Raw genomic sequence first — 17,299 nt, 5'->3', positions numbered from 1 at the left:
TATTACAAAGTGCTATACAAAAAGGAAATAAAACCAGGCAAGGCAGATAAAATGAGAATAAAGCCAAAGGACATGAGCAAAGAGAAAATAAAGACATTTCCAAAGGCTTTCACAAGAGAAAAGTCTTAAAAAGAGATTTAAAAGAAGCTAGAGACTTAGTGTGTCTGAGTTCAGTAGGCAGAGAGGTCCATAGTGTGGGGGCTCTAATAGCAAAAGTCTGATCACCCTTAGTCACAATCCGTGACCTGGGAGTAACCAGCAGGGCTCCATCCGCAGATCTTAATGGCCGAGAGGGCAGATACCAGGTCAATAAATCAGAGATGTATTTAGGTGTAAGGCCGTTTAAGACCTTAAAGGTGAGCAATAAGATTTTAAAATCAATGCAATGTCATGGCTACAGCCGTGCCTCTAGTTTCCCTTATGTTTCCTTGTGTTCCCTCTCCCCTGTGTTCCCCTGTCTGTCTCTCTGTGTCTGTGTGGCGTTGGGCGTGGCGCTTCCCTGACTTTCCTGCCTCCTGGTTACATGCTGATTGCACACACCTGTCTTCCATCAAGCTCATCATTCTGCAGCATATCTACTATGGCTCTTCACCCACTTGTCACCAGATCGTTGTTTCAGCCACAGCGTGCTCCCGGATCACAACCTGTCTGCCTGCCTGTCTGCCTGCCTTCTTGCTTGCCCACTCTTCAACCCATTACCACCTGCCACCATCTGCCAGCCTCACCCATTTCCCCCTCATTCATCATCATCCTTCAGCCCTCTGCCCCAGCCAGCTTCTCCCCTGCTCCTTCCACCTCCATTCCCCACACCCTGGCAATAAAAGCTGTTAATCATCTCCATCTTCATCTGAGTCTGCATTTGGGTCTACCCTACAAAACCATAACATGCAAAATCTAACAGGGAGCCAGTGTAGAGAGGCAAGCACAGGGGTAATGTGATCAGCTGCGTTTTGTACCAATTTTCTGATGGTGGACAGAACCCTGGCTGATACCCGAGTAAAGTGCGTTGTAACAATCAAGCCGAGAATAGATAAAAGCATGTACAACTTTTTGTATATCAGCAACTGACAAAAATGACCTCATTTTAGAGATCATCTTGACTTGACGTTTTTGACTTGATCGTCAAAACAGAGCACCAAATATTACCCCTAGATTCCTAGCAGCCTGCTTAATATTATTTAACAGACCACCAAGATTAGCACCAAAAGAACTGAACAGCATGACCTCAGACTTATAATTAAATTTAAGAAAATTTTGGGACATCCAAGATTTAATATCAGAGGGGCAAGCTGTAAGATTTGCTAGGCTGCTAGGATCTGTGGTGTTTAATGGTATGTATAACTGAGTGTCGTCAGCATAAAGATGGTAAAGCACATTGTGATTCTGAATAACCTGGCCAAGAGGCAGCATGAATAAAGAGAAGGGGCCAAAGACGCCTTGAGGGAAACCACAACTCAACTGAGCCATTGAGGAAGTAGAGTTACCCAGAGCAACAGTAAAAGTTCTGTTTGAGAGGTATGAGCATGATAAGCTAAGAGCAGAGCTCTTGAGGCCTACCCAAGTTTCCAAGCGATGTAAGAGGATACCATGATCAACTTTGTCAAAAGTGGCACTTAAATCTTAAAGAACTAAAATCAAGCAGTCAGCAGTGGGTCATTATTAAGAGCTGTCTCTGTACTATGAAGTGCTCTAAAACCAGGCTGGAAAAAGGTAAAAACACTATGATTATTCATAAAAGATATCAGTTAGGATGAAATTATTTTCTCCAGAACCTTAGATAAAAAAGACAATTTGGAGATTGGTCTGTAGCTACTTAAGGACAGGGGGGCCAAATAAGGTTTCTTTAGCAATGGGTGAATAACAGCATGCCTGTACCTGTTTGGAAAAAGAACCAGAAGCCAGAGAATTGTTAAACATTTGCAAAATAACAGGGCCAATAGTGGAAAATACCTCTTTGAGCAGTTTAGTGGGGATGATGTCTGAGATGCAAGAGGAAGAGTTCATGTGGGAGACTACATCCTCTAACACTGAAATTGTGACAGGTTGAAACTGGGAAAAAGAGGCAGAACTAACTTGGGAAATAGAAAGAATGCAAGGGTCAGGATGGATTCAGGACCTGATACTCTCCACCTTATTAACAAAATGAACAAGAAATTTTTCAGACAGCTCAACATCAGGTACAGAAAGAGAAATGGAGGGATCACTTATAACTGAATCATTACCCTAAAGAGAAATTTTGGATTGTGGTGATTTCTGGATATCTATTCAGAGAAATAGGCTGATCTTGCATCCTTAGCTGCTTTCTGATAAATTAACATTTAGTTTTTAAGGGTATTATGTGCTATTTTGGACTTGTTCAATTTCAAATTTTCTATAGTCTTTTAAGGGCTCGAGTGTGATTGTTCAACCAGGGGAGGTTATTTGATTTTTGTTTCTTAGTTTTAAATGTTGTAATTTGGTCGAGGATGGATAGGCACTGATCGTTAAATGAATTTAATAGAGCATCTGGATTGAGAGGAAATATAGTGGAATTAAAGGAGGATGAATTAAAAGCATCACAAAATTTGTCTGCAGAACCAGTGTTGAGAGTGCGAGAAAAGGTTGGAAACTAGGAACAGAAAGCTGTAGTGGAACTTTAAAAACAACAGCTTTATGGTCAGATTCCAGCATATCCACTCAAGAGAGAAACCAGATGAGAGAACCATGGCTAAGGTGTGACCTTCAGAATGTGTGGCCCCTTTAAAGCTATAATATATAACTATTCCGCATTGAAATGTCTAAAAACGACTATACCTATGTTATATAGTTTTTTGAGTTGTGTGCTTATATTATCCCAAATGTTTCCCAGAGAAATCTGTAATTTAATCAGTGTAACTGTCCGTTTCATTTGGTCGCCTATCAATGGTGTCATACCCCCTCTACCAAAGAGTATACATGCACAAGATACATGTTGTGGCTGTTGCTACAATGGTGTCAACTAATGAGTGTAGGCATACAAGATAATATGTTGGCTGCCATAAATTGACTTTTATTCAGTTTTAAGCCATATCTTTATGATTAACTTTTTAGATCTTGGTTGTTTTTAACTATATCTTTTAACTGAATGGAAGGATTTCAAGAAGTCCTGTGCCCACCGCACAGTGTTGGAGACACTGATTTTTTATGTGCAACTGCTTTATTCAGTGTTTTTACTGTTTTTAATCCCCATGTACATTTGTTTTGGAGAGAAGACCTCTGCAGATAATTCAGTTCTCAGTTAAAACATGCTGAACATCTGGATTTTAAGTTATCAGAGAAACAAGCTGAGCAAATGTTAACAGCAGCTTGGTTAGCAGCCCCTCCCAGACGTCCTGTGCCCCGATGAACAATGGAGTAATCCTAACCTGGAGAAGCTGGTTGTTTAACAATGAAGACAACAACTACCATGACCCATGCTACTTCACAACGTCATCAAACTCTCTCTTTTGTTATTGTTTTGATTGAGAGACCCCATAGCGGCAGAAATTACATATTGTGCAATTTAAAAAGATTGAAGAGTCTATAAGATCTAAAAAATGGGAGGTGAGGGAATGGGAAGGACAGCATAGATGAATATTAAAATCACCAAGAATAAGCACCCTGTCATATTTAAGGCATAATAATAGATAAATAGTCAATAGTACCCACCAAGTTTCAGTTAGCCCTATTACACTGAAAGAGAAGACAAGTTTGGTCAAACAAAGGCATAAAGTATCATAGTTTTTTGGCAGGCTACGAACACTGATATGTAGATGGGAAAAGTCAGTCTTCATTTTTTGGAGATCAACAGAGGATTTATATTTGTTCTCATGGTAGTAATCAGATATTCCGAAGGAGAATTTTTTCATTTGAGAACAGTTTGTGTCAGGGTCATTATTATATTATTATATAAAATGTTCGATTTTGTGGAGTCCCAAGATTCACTTTCTGATTGTTGGAAAGTATTGGAAAAGTACTCTATTAAAGGTCCATTTGCTTGATCATATAGGTCAGTGTTTGTGTGTAATAAGCCAAAGACTGATGTTGGGGAATTTTGGTAAAAGGTGTCAGATTGCTTGGGTGGAGATGATATCATGGTAGTTTGGTAGGGAGAAAAAACATGTTAAAAAGTAGTCATCATATGTATTGGGGTCCTGCTGGCACAGATTCACTAATGCTGTGTGGTTTCTTTCATCTGCATCATCTTCAAAAAGTTTGGTAACCACTGCATTATGGACTATGGCAATGTAATTTATATGCACTCCAAAGCCTCTACTCTTAAATCTCTCGATGCAGTCTATCACTCCACCATTAGGCTCATAACTGAGGATGGCTTTAGAAAGCACTGTTGTATTCTATATGACAAAATTGGGTAGCAGTCGTTGACAGTGAGAAGAGAAAGGCACTGCATTCTATTTATTTACAAAGCACTCACTGGAAAACTTCCTTCTTATATGTATTGTAATCAGGGTGTCCTTGTATGTGTATAAAAACAGTGACAGGAGAGAAGTAAAATATTTAAGATTTGTCTACTCACCCACATCCTGATGAGACCTTGTGCCTCTGTGCATGACCGGGTCAGTCCATAACAGTAACACTTGCTGCAGCCCATCGGATTTCGTACCGACAACCCAAATGTGTCTGGTTTACAGCGGTCACAGTTGTCTCCCTCCACATTTTCCTAAAACAGACATTAATACAGACATAAATACACACAAAGAAGTGAGGTAACCCATTGTGATTCTTTCTCTACTGCACATTTTAACAATGCTAGAATGAAAAAAGGCATGTTTGAGGGAAAACAGCAAAATTACTTGAGGTCAGAAGGCACATTCAGCTATGGAAAAGCACTCATTGGTTTCTTTGTATTCAATGCCTTGACTTTAGGGCATGAGTCCAAGGTTTCTCTAATCTCAAGTGAGGCTAACTTCACAGTCACATAATTGTGATTTTGTAAATCTATCAATCCATCAGTCCATCTATCCATCCATCCATCTTCTGCCGCTTATCTGGGACTGGGTCACAGCAGCATCAGACTGCGTAAGGAAACCCAGACATCCTTCTCTACGGCAACGCCCTCCAGCTCCTCATGGGAGATCCCAAGGCGTTTCCAGGCCAGAAGAGATATGTAATCCCTCCAGCGTGTTCTGGGTCTGCCCCTGAGTCTCCTACCAGTTGGACATGCCTGGAACACCTCTAGAAAGAGAGAGGCATCCAGGAGATGCCCTAACCACCTCAGTTGGCTCCTTTCGATGCGAAGAAGCAGCAGCTCTAATCCGAACCCCACCCAGATATCTGAGCTCCCCACCTTATTTCTAAGGCTGATCCCAGACACCCTCCAGAGGACACTCATTCCAGCCTCTTGTATCTGCAATCTCATTCTTTCAGTCACTACCCAAACCTCGTGACCAGTGAGGGTTGGGACGTAGACTGACAAATTGAAGCGCTGACTCTCATCCCAACCGCTTCAAAATCAGCTGCAAACTGCCCCAGTGCCTGCTGGAAGTCATGGTGTGTTGACGCTAACAGAACCACATCATCTGCAAAAAGCAGAGAAGCAATCCTGAGGTCCCCAAACTGGACACTGTCCTCTGGGTGGGCCTTGAGATTCTGTCCATGAAAATCACAAACAGAATCATGACAAGGGACAACCCTGGTGGAGCCTGACACCCACTGAGAACGAGTCTGACTTACTGCTGAGAATGCAGACGCAGATCTCACTGTGGTTATATAAAGACCGAGTGGCTCACAGCAACGGCCCCAGTAGCCCATACTCCCGCAGCACCACCCACACAGTGTCCTGAGGTAGACGTTCGTAAGCCTTTACCAAGTTCATAAAGCACTGGACTGGATGTGCAAACTCTCATGACCCCTCAAGTATCCCTGCTAGGGTGAAGAGCTGGTCCACCGTTCCACAGCCAGGACAGAATCCACATTGTTCCTCCTGGATCTGAGGTTTGACAGTCAGCTGGAGCCTCCTTTCCAGCACTCTGGCATAAGCTTTCCCAACAAGGCTAAATCTCATGACAAATTAATTAGATATTATTTGCCAACTTTTACTTGGTGACAGAATTTAGCTATTAAAAACCACCCCAACTGATACAACAGAGAAAATGCATTTGAAGCCTTGACTGCATTGAAGTAGAGATAAGAATCTCACTGCACTGAATGTTTACATTTTGAGTAAATAAGCTGAGACCTGACTGGTCTAAAATGGGATTGTGGACAGCTGGGCTGTGTATTAAACCTTCTCTCAGCTAAGAAAAGGCTTACAGTGCTGTCAACAAAACATCATCCAATTAATGTTGAGTTCTGTCAAAAAGTCCTGCAGGTTAGTGAGTGAGGAGCAAACACAACAGAAGAATGTGAGAGTACAGTGAAGGAACCCAGAGAATCAACATTAGTACTCTTTATGTACTTTGGAATATTATAGTATTATTATAGTAGTTACATAAAAAGGCATTTATTACGTTATTACTCAGGCTGCAACTAATGCATGTCTTCATTGTTTATATCAGTTGATTGTTTTGTGACTAATTGATTACTTTATCAATTAGTTTTACTACATAAGGACAACATCTTAGGCTCACATAGAGTGACTTAAAATCTCTCGTTTTGTCCAACAGCAGTCTAAGACCCAAAGGTATTGAATTTACAATTATATACATAAAACAGAGAAAGGCAGAAAATCGTCACATTTGAGAAGCTGGAATCTGTGAATGTTTGCTATTTCTTCTTGATAAATGGCTTAATTAATCAGTTATCCAAAGTGTTCAATTGATTGACTACGAGATTAATGGACTAATCATTTCAGCACCAGTTATTACAATATACAGTAATGTGCAAAAGTTTTAGGCACTTTAGATTTTTATCCATAATGCAATACCATCGTGGAGGCGTCTGATTAGTCCCAAACATACAGCCAGAGTCATAAAGAACTAGCTTCAGCAACAAGAAGAACAGGGAGTCCTGCAACAGATGGTATGGCCCCCACAGAGCCCTGTACTCAACAGTCAGAAGCAACTGAGACGCCTAAATCCAAAGAACTGTGGCAACTTCTCCAAGATGCAGGAATCACCAACCTGCCAAGTACCTTGAAAAACTGTGTGCAAGTGTAGTGGGGAGATCGGCTCTATTTTAAAGGAAAAATGTGGTCACACCAAATATTGAATTGATTTAGGTTTTTCCTCTTTACTGCACTTTGTAAGGAGTTAATTGATAAATAAAAACAATTTATAGCAATATTTTTGTAAGCATATTTACTTTAATTTTAGAGCCTAAAACTTTTGCACAGTACTCTATATGATTTTTTTTTGCATGTTGAATGTGGCGTCTTTAATTTTAGAGTTTCCTGATGTTACTGATGCCATAAGGAAATGCAGACATGTCACACTTCCTTAGATAGACGGGTAACTACCTTAACAAGTCTCAGACAGCAGAAATAACAGATGAATAGAGAGACAGGTGACAGATCGAACGACTGTTCGACTGACAGGCAGTCCACCGCCTACCCGTTTAGAGTGAAGATGACACCCAGTGATCTGAAACCTCATTACAGGCAATGAACCAGGTGTGTGTGTGTGTTACTGTGTGTGTGAATGCAAAATTTTGTTTTAGCATTTGTCGCTGTCTATGTGGCATAATGTGATCAGCAAGTGACAGCAAAGATGAAAGGTGTCTCTAGTCTGGGTGTGTCATGTATTGAATATGTGCATGTGTTGTTTGTATGTGTGTGTGTGTGTGTATTAATGGGATCAGCTTGTCACAAGTGAGGATGAGAGGTGTAAAACGTACTGTATGCCTTATGTGTGTATACATTAGGTGTGTGTGTCTGTGTGCGTGTGTGCATGTGTGTGTGTGTGTGAGAGAGAGAGAGAGAGAGAGAGAGAGAGACAGAGAGACAGAGAGAGATAGATGGTGACAGATAGGATCAGAATATCAAATTCAGGTTTTCACATATGGACCATTTCAATGCTCTGATTGCAACATACACACACACACACACACAAAATAAACACACTCACAGGGTTGTGTGGAGTATATTCTGGCATTTAGATTTTGGAGCCCCATTCCCCTTTCTCTAAGCAGTTTTTTACATTGAATGTGAGGGCACTGTATTACTTTTCAACAAAAATATTTTTATATATAAATGTTTATATAGTTTACAGACTTTTATCTGGCAGATGCCTACAAGTTACCACTTTAGTTGCTGAAATGCATGAATATCCATTTGAATGAATCATGCAGACTGTATTACAGTTAGTATTAACCGAGTATATTCCTTCAGTGGAGACAATTTTACCAGCATACAAAAACAATCTTATGCATAATATAGATTCAAGTGCTGCAGATTCCTCAAGTAGGATTAAGAAAAATCATACTGGGTCTATTCGGTCTACAAATCAAGTCAAAGTCAAGTATCTCAAAGTCAAGTATCTCACCTCCTTGTGTCATTTTTTTCAATTGCGTTCAGCAGGACCATATAAGGATAAATCATATAAAGATGCATGGATGCTTTGCAGTGCAGTATCAAACTGCTACAGCGGCTTACAGTTAAAACAGCAACTTTACATTTTCTTGTAATGAGTTTGTGTTTGCAGCACTGACAGAATTAGAATAGGAAAAAAATATCCAATATACACAGTATATACACCTCCAAACATCTGGCAATGATACTACTTAAAAAAATCTATTCTGTTTTTCATAAATTTAACAGGGATTTACAGTGTGTGTGTGTGTGTGTGTGTGTGTGTGTTTGTGTGTGTGTGTCTGTGTGTGTGTGTGTGTGTGTGTGTGTGTGTGTGTGTGAGTATGTAGGCATATAGAGGCCGTCACACAGAGAAGCCAAATCTTTAACATCATTGGGGAAGGCCATTACAAGTAGACGAGTGAGTTTGTGTATGTGTGTGTATTTTTGTGTGAGTGTATGCTATACCTTGCAGCTACACTTCCCCGTTCGATCTGCGCAAGCACACACTCCTCTCTCCAGGTCGCAGGTCTGGCTGTCCGATCCTGAGACGTTACACTCACACTGGGTGCACTGTGGGAAATGTGGAAGCAGAAAACGCCAAGCTTCTGTTATCAACAACATTACAGGCTCAGAGAGGAGCTACCAGAGTGTGTCCTAGCTTTATGCTTCACCAAACCATTAAAAATTCACTCGCAAAATGAAAATGTTGCCATTATCTTCTCACACCCATGTCAAGTTGAAACATCACTGAAGTTCATTTGAACACCAAACACAGAGTTGTCCAGTTTTCCTCTCATTTGTCTGAAGTTCCAAAAGTGAGCAGAAATGACCATGAACTTTCAACACTGACTCAACAGTCAACAGGATCATTTGGTTCGTTTTATTTCATCACAGTGCAATTCATCAAGAACTTTTCATATCACTCTACCGTGAATACAGCTAGACAATAAGGCAAATATAAAAAATTAAATTTGATTATAAATGTGCGCTCATTTCGAAGGCAAAGTAAATTGTCTCTGCTCCCTTCAATTCAAAAAGACTTTAATGAAACTGCCAGTTTAGCAGCCACGCAAAAATTCAATAGAGTTTTGACAAATATGGTGGTTGCAGGGTTTCCACCAGAAAAGTTCTTCATACTATCTGCTCCGGTTGCCGCAGCCTCACCGTCACACACACCCCCCTTCTCTCTCGACTGCACACTTGCTATGCACTGAGATGTTCCTTAAAAGAGTTACTCTACTTGTGTAATACATTTTAGATTAGAAAACATCTTAACCTGGAAGACGACTCAAATTTCATTTTTAGGTCTGTTTGAAAAACTGCTGCTAAGTGGTATCAAGATTAAAAGATTCTCACTACGCTGAATTCCTTCGCTGTTGTTTTAAATCACACCTGACACTGTATGTTGTTGTTCATCTTTTCATTTCAAGTGGGGTACCTCTGTTGAAAAAAATACATGCTGAAGCTATGCTGAAAAGTTTGGCTTTGGTGTAAAGATGGTATAAAGATCAGTGGTGTGATGACACCATTAGGCTTCTTTCAATCAAGCAGGAAACAAATGCTTTTAGAAAGGATTTTAGCATTAAAAGCCTGAGTAATACCATTATCACATCTGTGGGAATCTATCTCTCTTGTCGCACACAGACTCTCAGTCCCCAACGTTCGAATCCCATCAGATAGTCTCTCCAGTACCAGATAAAATAAAAGTACACTTCATAGTAACAGTGATATTTGTAGTACTCATATGGATTATTTACCTGAGGAAAGTCTCTGTATCCCAGCTGACATTCATTGCATTTCTCTCCTCTGAAGGAGTCATGACAGACGCAGCAGCCTGTGTTGACATTGCACTGCTGGGTCACCGAGCCGATCACGCTGCAGCCACACTCCTACACACACACAAACACACAAACACAAAGACAGAATGAACTTCAAAAAAATTTTTAAAAATGAACTTCAAGCAGATGTTAGAACAACTGACACAAACACTTTTTACATCATGCACAATGCAAGCATTTATCTTGGTCCCTTAGTGCAGTCAACAGTCAACCAAGAGAGTCTTTAAGCAGCACAAACAAAATCGTAAAATCAGTGAAGAGTTACGTTTGACTCCGTCGAGGTAGACGGTTGCATGTCTGATGTTCAAAAGGTCAAAATACTGTTTTTAGAAGAGCCGTGTCAATGAACAGAACTTGTGAGTTACAGCACATGTATGCATGTATGTATGCTGTTGTGAGTGAAATCCCCTTAAAAACTCTCCCTGTTAACACCAACGGTTGTTGTAGCGCAACATTATTATCAAGGACAATTACTGAGCAAACATTAAATTATATTAGATTTGACAAATGTCTCAATCAAACGTACTAACAACAACAAAACAGATGTTTGTCATGTTTGCTGCGGCAAAAGTTGCAGAAATACAATCAAAATCAAAAGCTGAGAAGCTGTAAATGTCCATCTGATGGTATTAGAGAAATTGTGGTTGAATCACAACATCTTCAGTGCTGCTGATGTAGATTTATATAAATTCTGGAAAGTTTATTAGCACTTGCAGGTAATTTTGAACTTGACCCAGTTTTTCGCTGTAAGGAATGTTGATTCAGTGACATTTTATGTGCTTATGTTTGTATATACTCGGTCCTGATATGGCTTCTCCCCAAGTGTTAATCATTAAATTAAACATTTCATACTGAAGAATTTACTGTGCCCATTTTATTCTGTTCAAGTCTATTTCCTTTGTTGTACTTTAAATACTGTTCTGTTCTATGTTGTACCTCCCTGCTTTGATGTGTTTTACTTTGTTCTGTTGTCTTTGGCTCTTTTTTGATGTGTTTTTTACCACTTAGATCTGTTGCATCCCTCTTAGTTGTCCTGATGTCCTCTTCTGGATCAGTATGTTGTTACATTTACAGTACTTTCACATCCAAGCCTCTAACTGCTAATAGTGTGCTAGTAGTGTACTTTTAATAGTTTACTGTTATAGCTGCCTCTGGGCCCTTTGGTGAGATAGCTTCAGCGAAGAACAATTACTTTCCAAACACTTTGAAAAAAGTCGTGTTTTAAAAAAAAAAAAAAGTAGAGGAAATGGGAATGATAGAGTCAAAGAAAGAAAGGCGATAAAGAGGAGGGTCTACAGAGAAAAGGCCGTGTAAACAAGCACTGCGATGAGAAGAGAACAGAGTGTAGGAATGAAGAGAGGAAAATAAGAAAGACATAAGAGGTAAAAATGGAGCTAAAAGGAAACAATTAGACATCAAGAAGTAACAGTAAAGAAGGTAGAGAAAAAATAAAATAAAGTGGTAATCAGCTGAAGAAATTATTTTTAAAAAGACAGAATTAGATAAAGATTTAACGTGTGTGTAAATTGTGACTAAATTGGAATACCTAATGTTTTATTTTCATTTTTATTATAAACTTGTCAGGTTTATTATTCTAGAGAAATACATTGAGCACACACAAATAAAGTCTATGTTGATTAAATATTTCACTCCCAGTATTATATCAGAAATGAGAAAAGTCAGGTTTTATCCATCATCACTGATGGTGTTCAAATTATTTCTGAATGTTGGAGAGTAAAATTACTCACAAAGGTCCAGTAAGCCACTGTTTTCCATTTTCATTCAGAACAATACATTTGTTAAAATGGCAAGCTGATGAATCATTAATGCCTACTTTTTCTGTCATCCTTCCTGTGTGTTTGCAATCTCTAATACACAAATAGTTCACACATTTGTTAGCAACAACTAATACTGCCAACACCGTTTCAGCCTACCTTGCATCCAGTCATGATGTCATGGCCCCAGTGGTTGGGAGCACAGCGGTCACATCTCTCACCGATGGTGTTCGGTGGACAGATACACTGTCCTGTGTTAGCATCACAGTTATTGCCCACATGACTGCACTGGCAGGCTGTGAGAGAGGAGAGGAGGAGAGAAAGTACGTTTTAAATTGCTGTGAATAAATTCTGAAGGAAAGTCAATGTTTTACCTGTCAAAAATATACCCTAAAAGCTATTTTTAACATGTTTCTTCTAGTTCTCAACAACGATTCGGTTTTTCTTTCCCAATATGAAACATGCTGGCTATATCAAGATTACAAATTTTAAAAAAATAATAATTTGTTTGGGATTGAGAACAAGGAAGTGAACTTGCCCGGTTTGGTTGGAGACTCAAACCTGGAGGACTAGTTGGACTGTTGTGAATTTGACATACAGAGAAAAACTGCCTTTATCTTATTAAAGTTTTTCACTTTCCACAGAAGTAGAAGTGAGAGAGAAAGTGTTAACTGCTTATTGGGGTGAAAGTTACATGCATATGGAATCATATGCCCTCATGCACTAATACATGCAAATGAAATAGTTTTGGTTTAATAGGAATTAAAAAGGGTAATTTATTGAGTCACTGCATAAAAATTGAGTTGTTTATAGTATAGACAGATTTATTTGTTACCAATTAACTCACTCGATCACCACCAGTCCCCAGCAAGCACAGATGCCAATGCCAGAGGACTCTTTTCCCTGCTATGTATGCTAGTTCAATTTAAATGTTAATGCTCATAAAATGTCATTAGCATTATTTTGTTAAAGTTTCCCTTAGCTGGGAACTGAATGAGACCTGAGTGGGACCTGAATGGGAACTGAAAGTTGTGTTTTATCTGCTGGTAATGTGGAAGTTTCAATCATTTTATTTTTGGAAACCACATGCCCAGAGCCTGGATTATATTTGTATTCTGACTTGTGTGCAGTGAATTCCCAGGAACATTAAACAGTAGCCAGCATATTATTCTTACAACCTGACCGCAGCACTGTGGTAGTGATCTGTAGATGAAAGAAAATAATTCCCCGTCCGATCTTTTCTTTCTGCTCTATGACTGAGTTTCCTGGCTTACTTCTTGGCGGTTCTTCTTGGCTGTCAATAGCAGTTGGCATCACTAATATATTGCATAATGAGATATGTGGGGAAAGCTATTCATAGTCATACTTGGGGTGAGTGGATGCTTAATCTTCATTTTGGGCAGCACAAATAAAGTTTGCAGCACCTGCTGCATGGGTTGTTGAGTTTATTGAGCATATGATTTAATAATTTGAACATTATAAATATATAATTTCTCTTAAAAAAAACACAATGACTGGAAATAGGCACTTAAAAAGGTGACGTAACCCTCAGGTAATGATAGAGCTTTTGCAAAAAAAAACAGCTAATAACAGCTAAATGCTTCCAGATAGATCAATATTTTTTCCCTTTACCACTATCAAATGTTTTTAAAATTATTAAATGAAATGTAAATACTCTAATTTTAGACTACAGATTCTCATTTAGCAGAAATTATTCTACTCTTCTGTTCATAAGACTAATTCCATCTGCACTTGGTTCACATCCAACACCAGCTTGCTGCAAGTTGGACATCACTGACATGCTGTACAATTTGGGGAAACCTTGACCTTTAATTTGAGGTGTGAATACAGACACACACGCAACTGATTTAACTTTAAATCACTGCTTCTGGAGGATGAAACTGAATTATCTGCAGTGTTCAGAGTACTATGAATACCAATACCAATTCTAAAAGAAGGTAGAGTAATATATACGGTATGGTAATATAATATTATCAACTGAAATCAACAAAAGGAGCAATGCCCAATTACAGACTGCTAAAGGAATCTGAGGTTTATATATAAATGCAGTTGCCTGTTTCAGTGGAAATAGACACACATATATCCTCTAGTTGGTTTACTTATGTCCTTTGTTTTCTAAAAAGCATTTATTGATGAACCTGTTTGTTAACAGGTTTCTTTCTAAATTTGACAAAATTTGTTTTGATTCATTTAAATTTCTTCTTTCAACACTCTTCAAATACAATCGTCAGCTGTACGACTTGTTCACCAGCCAAGATGCATAAGAAATCTTTTAGCTCCGTAATTTATTGGTCATGTCATTATTATTCTGTGTGTTCCACCTTCAAAGATGTTCATACCAATCAGCAGGCTAGTTTCTCTTGGCAACATTTCATCTTTCCACTGTCTAGTAGGTGCTGGATTTCGATTCTTCATTGCTTCCCTCCCTCCCTCTTTTCTTCCTTCCTTCCTTCTTTCCTCCTGTCTTTCATTTGGTCCTTCCATCATGTATATACAGTATATGTATTCATGGATGGGTATTTTGTTTGATGTATCTGTAGCTTTTGATACAATGTATATTTCATAACGCTGGGGAGAGTTGCTTAACTATTTATAAAACACAGTGTAATGTCAAAAATACATGATCATCAATGGCAATGAAATTATGAGTTCTTCATAATTTTTGCAAGTCTGACTTTAGGATAGGAAGTTTGAGGTTCCTGCAGGAAACTGATGATATTTCAAACTAGATTATTTGCTGTGAAGGTGCAGTACAGATGCTAACTATATTGTTATATCCGTGTGATACTGTAACAAAAGAAATACCTACACTGACAAAGTACTGTGTTTCAAAATATACAGCAGCATTCAGGTAACTAAAGCAAAAGGCTGACATTCTTAATTCAGTGTTTTAACTTCGTCCTGCTTATGGGCAAAAAAGATTTTGTTCTGCAATAATTATGAAATTGGCCCACATGATGTGATTCATGTGGGCACGCAGGCATTTTTGACACGATACAACAGCTTTTTTCAAATAGAATTTTTTTGCAGACCATTAAGTGCAAACTTTAAATTAAAAAGAAATAAGAACAAGCCAGCAGTTTAATGAGGACAGCATATTGTGATTGCTGACATTACTCTTATTGCATATTACAACTACAGAACACATCTATATGCTTTGATTTTGTTCAGTGGAAAGACATCAGGGTAAGCTTACTTTTTAAAGAATCCCTCCCCTTTCTATCCCACTGTGTAGGCTTACGTGTGCAGCCGCCCTCCTGGAAGTTGAAGAATCCTCGTGAACAGCGGTCGCATTTGGGTCCAGTAACACCTGGCTGACACCGACACTGACCCGTTTCATCACAGTCAAACGACTTGGAACCAAATGAGTTACAGTGACACGGAACGCACTGTCCACCTGTGGTAATGCCGTGGGTCTGAGGCTGGAGACAAACAATTACAGACAAGCAGAGAGGTTACAATCAATCAGGTTGTAGACACAATCGAATTTGGAGAGGGGTCATTAAGGAGGTAATAAAGACACGCGGTGCACATTTTTTTTCACAAGACTGAATGGAAAGGACGAAGGGAACAAATGAGGGAATGAAGGGGTAGCACTTTTGAGTTGCAGAGAATTTCAATTCTTGCAAGATTTTTCTGTTTAGAGGACAATCAATAACTGTTTTAGGGCTTTGACAGCTGTCTGATGGCATGAAAATTCCTCCTTGTTGCTGCTAAGGGAAATACAAAAGACAAAGCCATGCATGTTGGTTCATCAGACTGGATCCCGCCATTCATAAAGTTCCTCTTAAGCTATAGTATGTAAGCAAATTCAATTTGAACAAATCTTAAGAAAAGCTGCCAAATAAAAATGTGAATTGCAGTAGGTGTAGTTCATCTGGATTTAAATAAATGTGTTATTTCCAAAAAAAAAATAAAAATCATGTACATCCTGATTTGCCTAAAAATCATGACATTTACAACACCAATCCAGGAACAACAAACATCTTGTGTAACTTAAAGTGCTGACATTTTTTGGAACATGCTACTAAAATCTGCTTCCTTTGCACCTTACATCACTGCTCACACTAAGCAACATCTTCAAACTGAAATGTCTTTCACAGAAACAGCCATGCTGGTAAAACCCTTATGCACCACAATGTTTGTGACAACTGTGAAACTTGTTACATATATAAAATGTGTTTTAATCCTGTAAAGCTGAACCGCACACGTCAGTGCATCTATCACCACACCAAGAAAACAAACACACCCATGCTACTTAAAACACACCACCGTCATTCACATGCAGTGTGTGTTACCCCTGACTTAGGCCTGTACGCCCCCCTGGGACAACCCCCTGTGCGGGACGACCCCCCCCATCTCTGCTGCACAGCTTCCATGGGAAATCGCTCCACCGGCCGCCGTGTCTCCCGTCTCTCGTAACTTTGCCGACGCAGGTCGCAGCGTCGGCCCACGAAGCCGGGGCGACAGATGCAGCGGCCCTCAACATCACAGCGTTGAGAAATAGAGCCGTGAGGGCTGCAGCGACAAGGCATACACTCCTGACGCTCAGCATCCCACCAGCAGTTAGGCTGGACCAATCACAACGCAGATGGGTGGAGGAAGGAGGGGCAGACAGGGGACCAAGTGAGTGAATGAGAGAAACAACAATAAAAGAACCAAAAACTTTCAAATGTATAAATAACCATAGCCATTAACCTCACACTATAGGAGAAAAGATAAAACAATAGATTATGGATGGCTTTTTTTTACTGCAGTATCAGGGTATATGGTTTTCTTCCAGACATAATAATGTAACACTGCATCTTCATAGTCCTGCAGAAGCTATACAGTACATGTGTGGCCTCACTTTTTATGGTCTGATAGCTGAAGTAACAAAAACTGAGTTACTGTAAAATATCAAAATATACATAGAAGATTAATTTCTGATTGATTCTGAAGTCACTACATTCCTACAATTCTCCATATTTAAGGACAGTTCTTTTTTTTTTAAAGTCAGTGTAAATGATGGAGGACCAAAATCCACAGCCCTCCTTCCATGCAAAAATGTATTTAAAAGTTTATTTTTAAGTTGATATGAGGCTTCAGCCATCCAAATTAGTCAAATCAAGGCAATACCTTTCACAGCTGCTGTCTTTTAGTGCCAAATTCTCTCTTTATGTTATTATCCTTTCACTGCAGCTGAACAGGAAAACACT

At 39.2% G+C, this 17,299-nt stretch overlaps 1 protein-coding gene across 7 annotated transcripts in view; it reads right to left on the bottom strand.

The window, feature by feature from the left end:
* The window catches only part of lama2 (laminin, alpha 2), a 206,463-nt gene that overhangs the window by 71,313 nt on the left and 117,851 nt on the right, over window positions 1-17,299 (bottom strand). For 4 of the 7 annotated variants that reach the window (XM_067573019.1, XM_067573021.1, XM_067573020.1 and 1 more), the window contains exons 23-28: window positions 16,400-16,672; window positions 15,343-15,523; window positions 12,240-12,376; window positions 10,225-10,356; window positions 8,933-9,037; window positions 4,535-4,678 (exon numbers count right to left, since the gene is read on the bottom strand). In XM_067573019.1, the coding sequence (XP_067429120.1) occupies window positions 4,535-4,678; window positions 8,933-9,037; window positions 10,225-10,356; window positions 12,240-12,376; window positions 15,343-15,523; window positions 16,400-16,672 (972 nt within the window). The remainder of the gene's footprint in view (window positions 1-4,534; window positions 4,679-8,932; window positions 9,038-10,224; window positions 10,357-12,239; window positions 12,377-15,342; window positions 15,524-16,399; window positions 16,673-17,299) is intronic. The other 3 variants (XM_067573023.1, XM_067573024.1, XM_067573025.1) reach the window with 1 other exon arrangement.

Source organism: Thunnus thynnus, chromosome 18 (genome assembly GCF_963924715.1).
Source record: "Thunnus thynnus chromosome 18, fThuThy2.1, whole genome shotgun sequence".
Taxonomy (NCBI): domain Eukaryota; kingdom Metazoa; phylum Chordata; class Actinopteri; order Scombriformes; family Scombridae; genus Thunnus; species Thunnus thynnus.
Note: the sequence above shows the minus strand (reverse complement) of the source record. Positions and strands in the feature narration are given on the sequence as shown.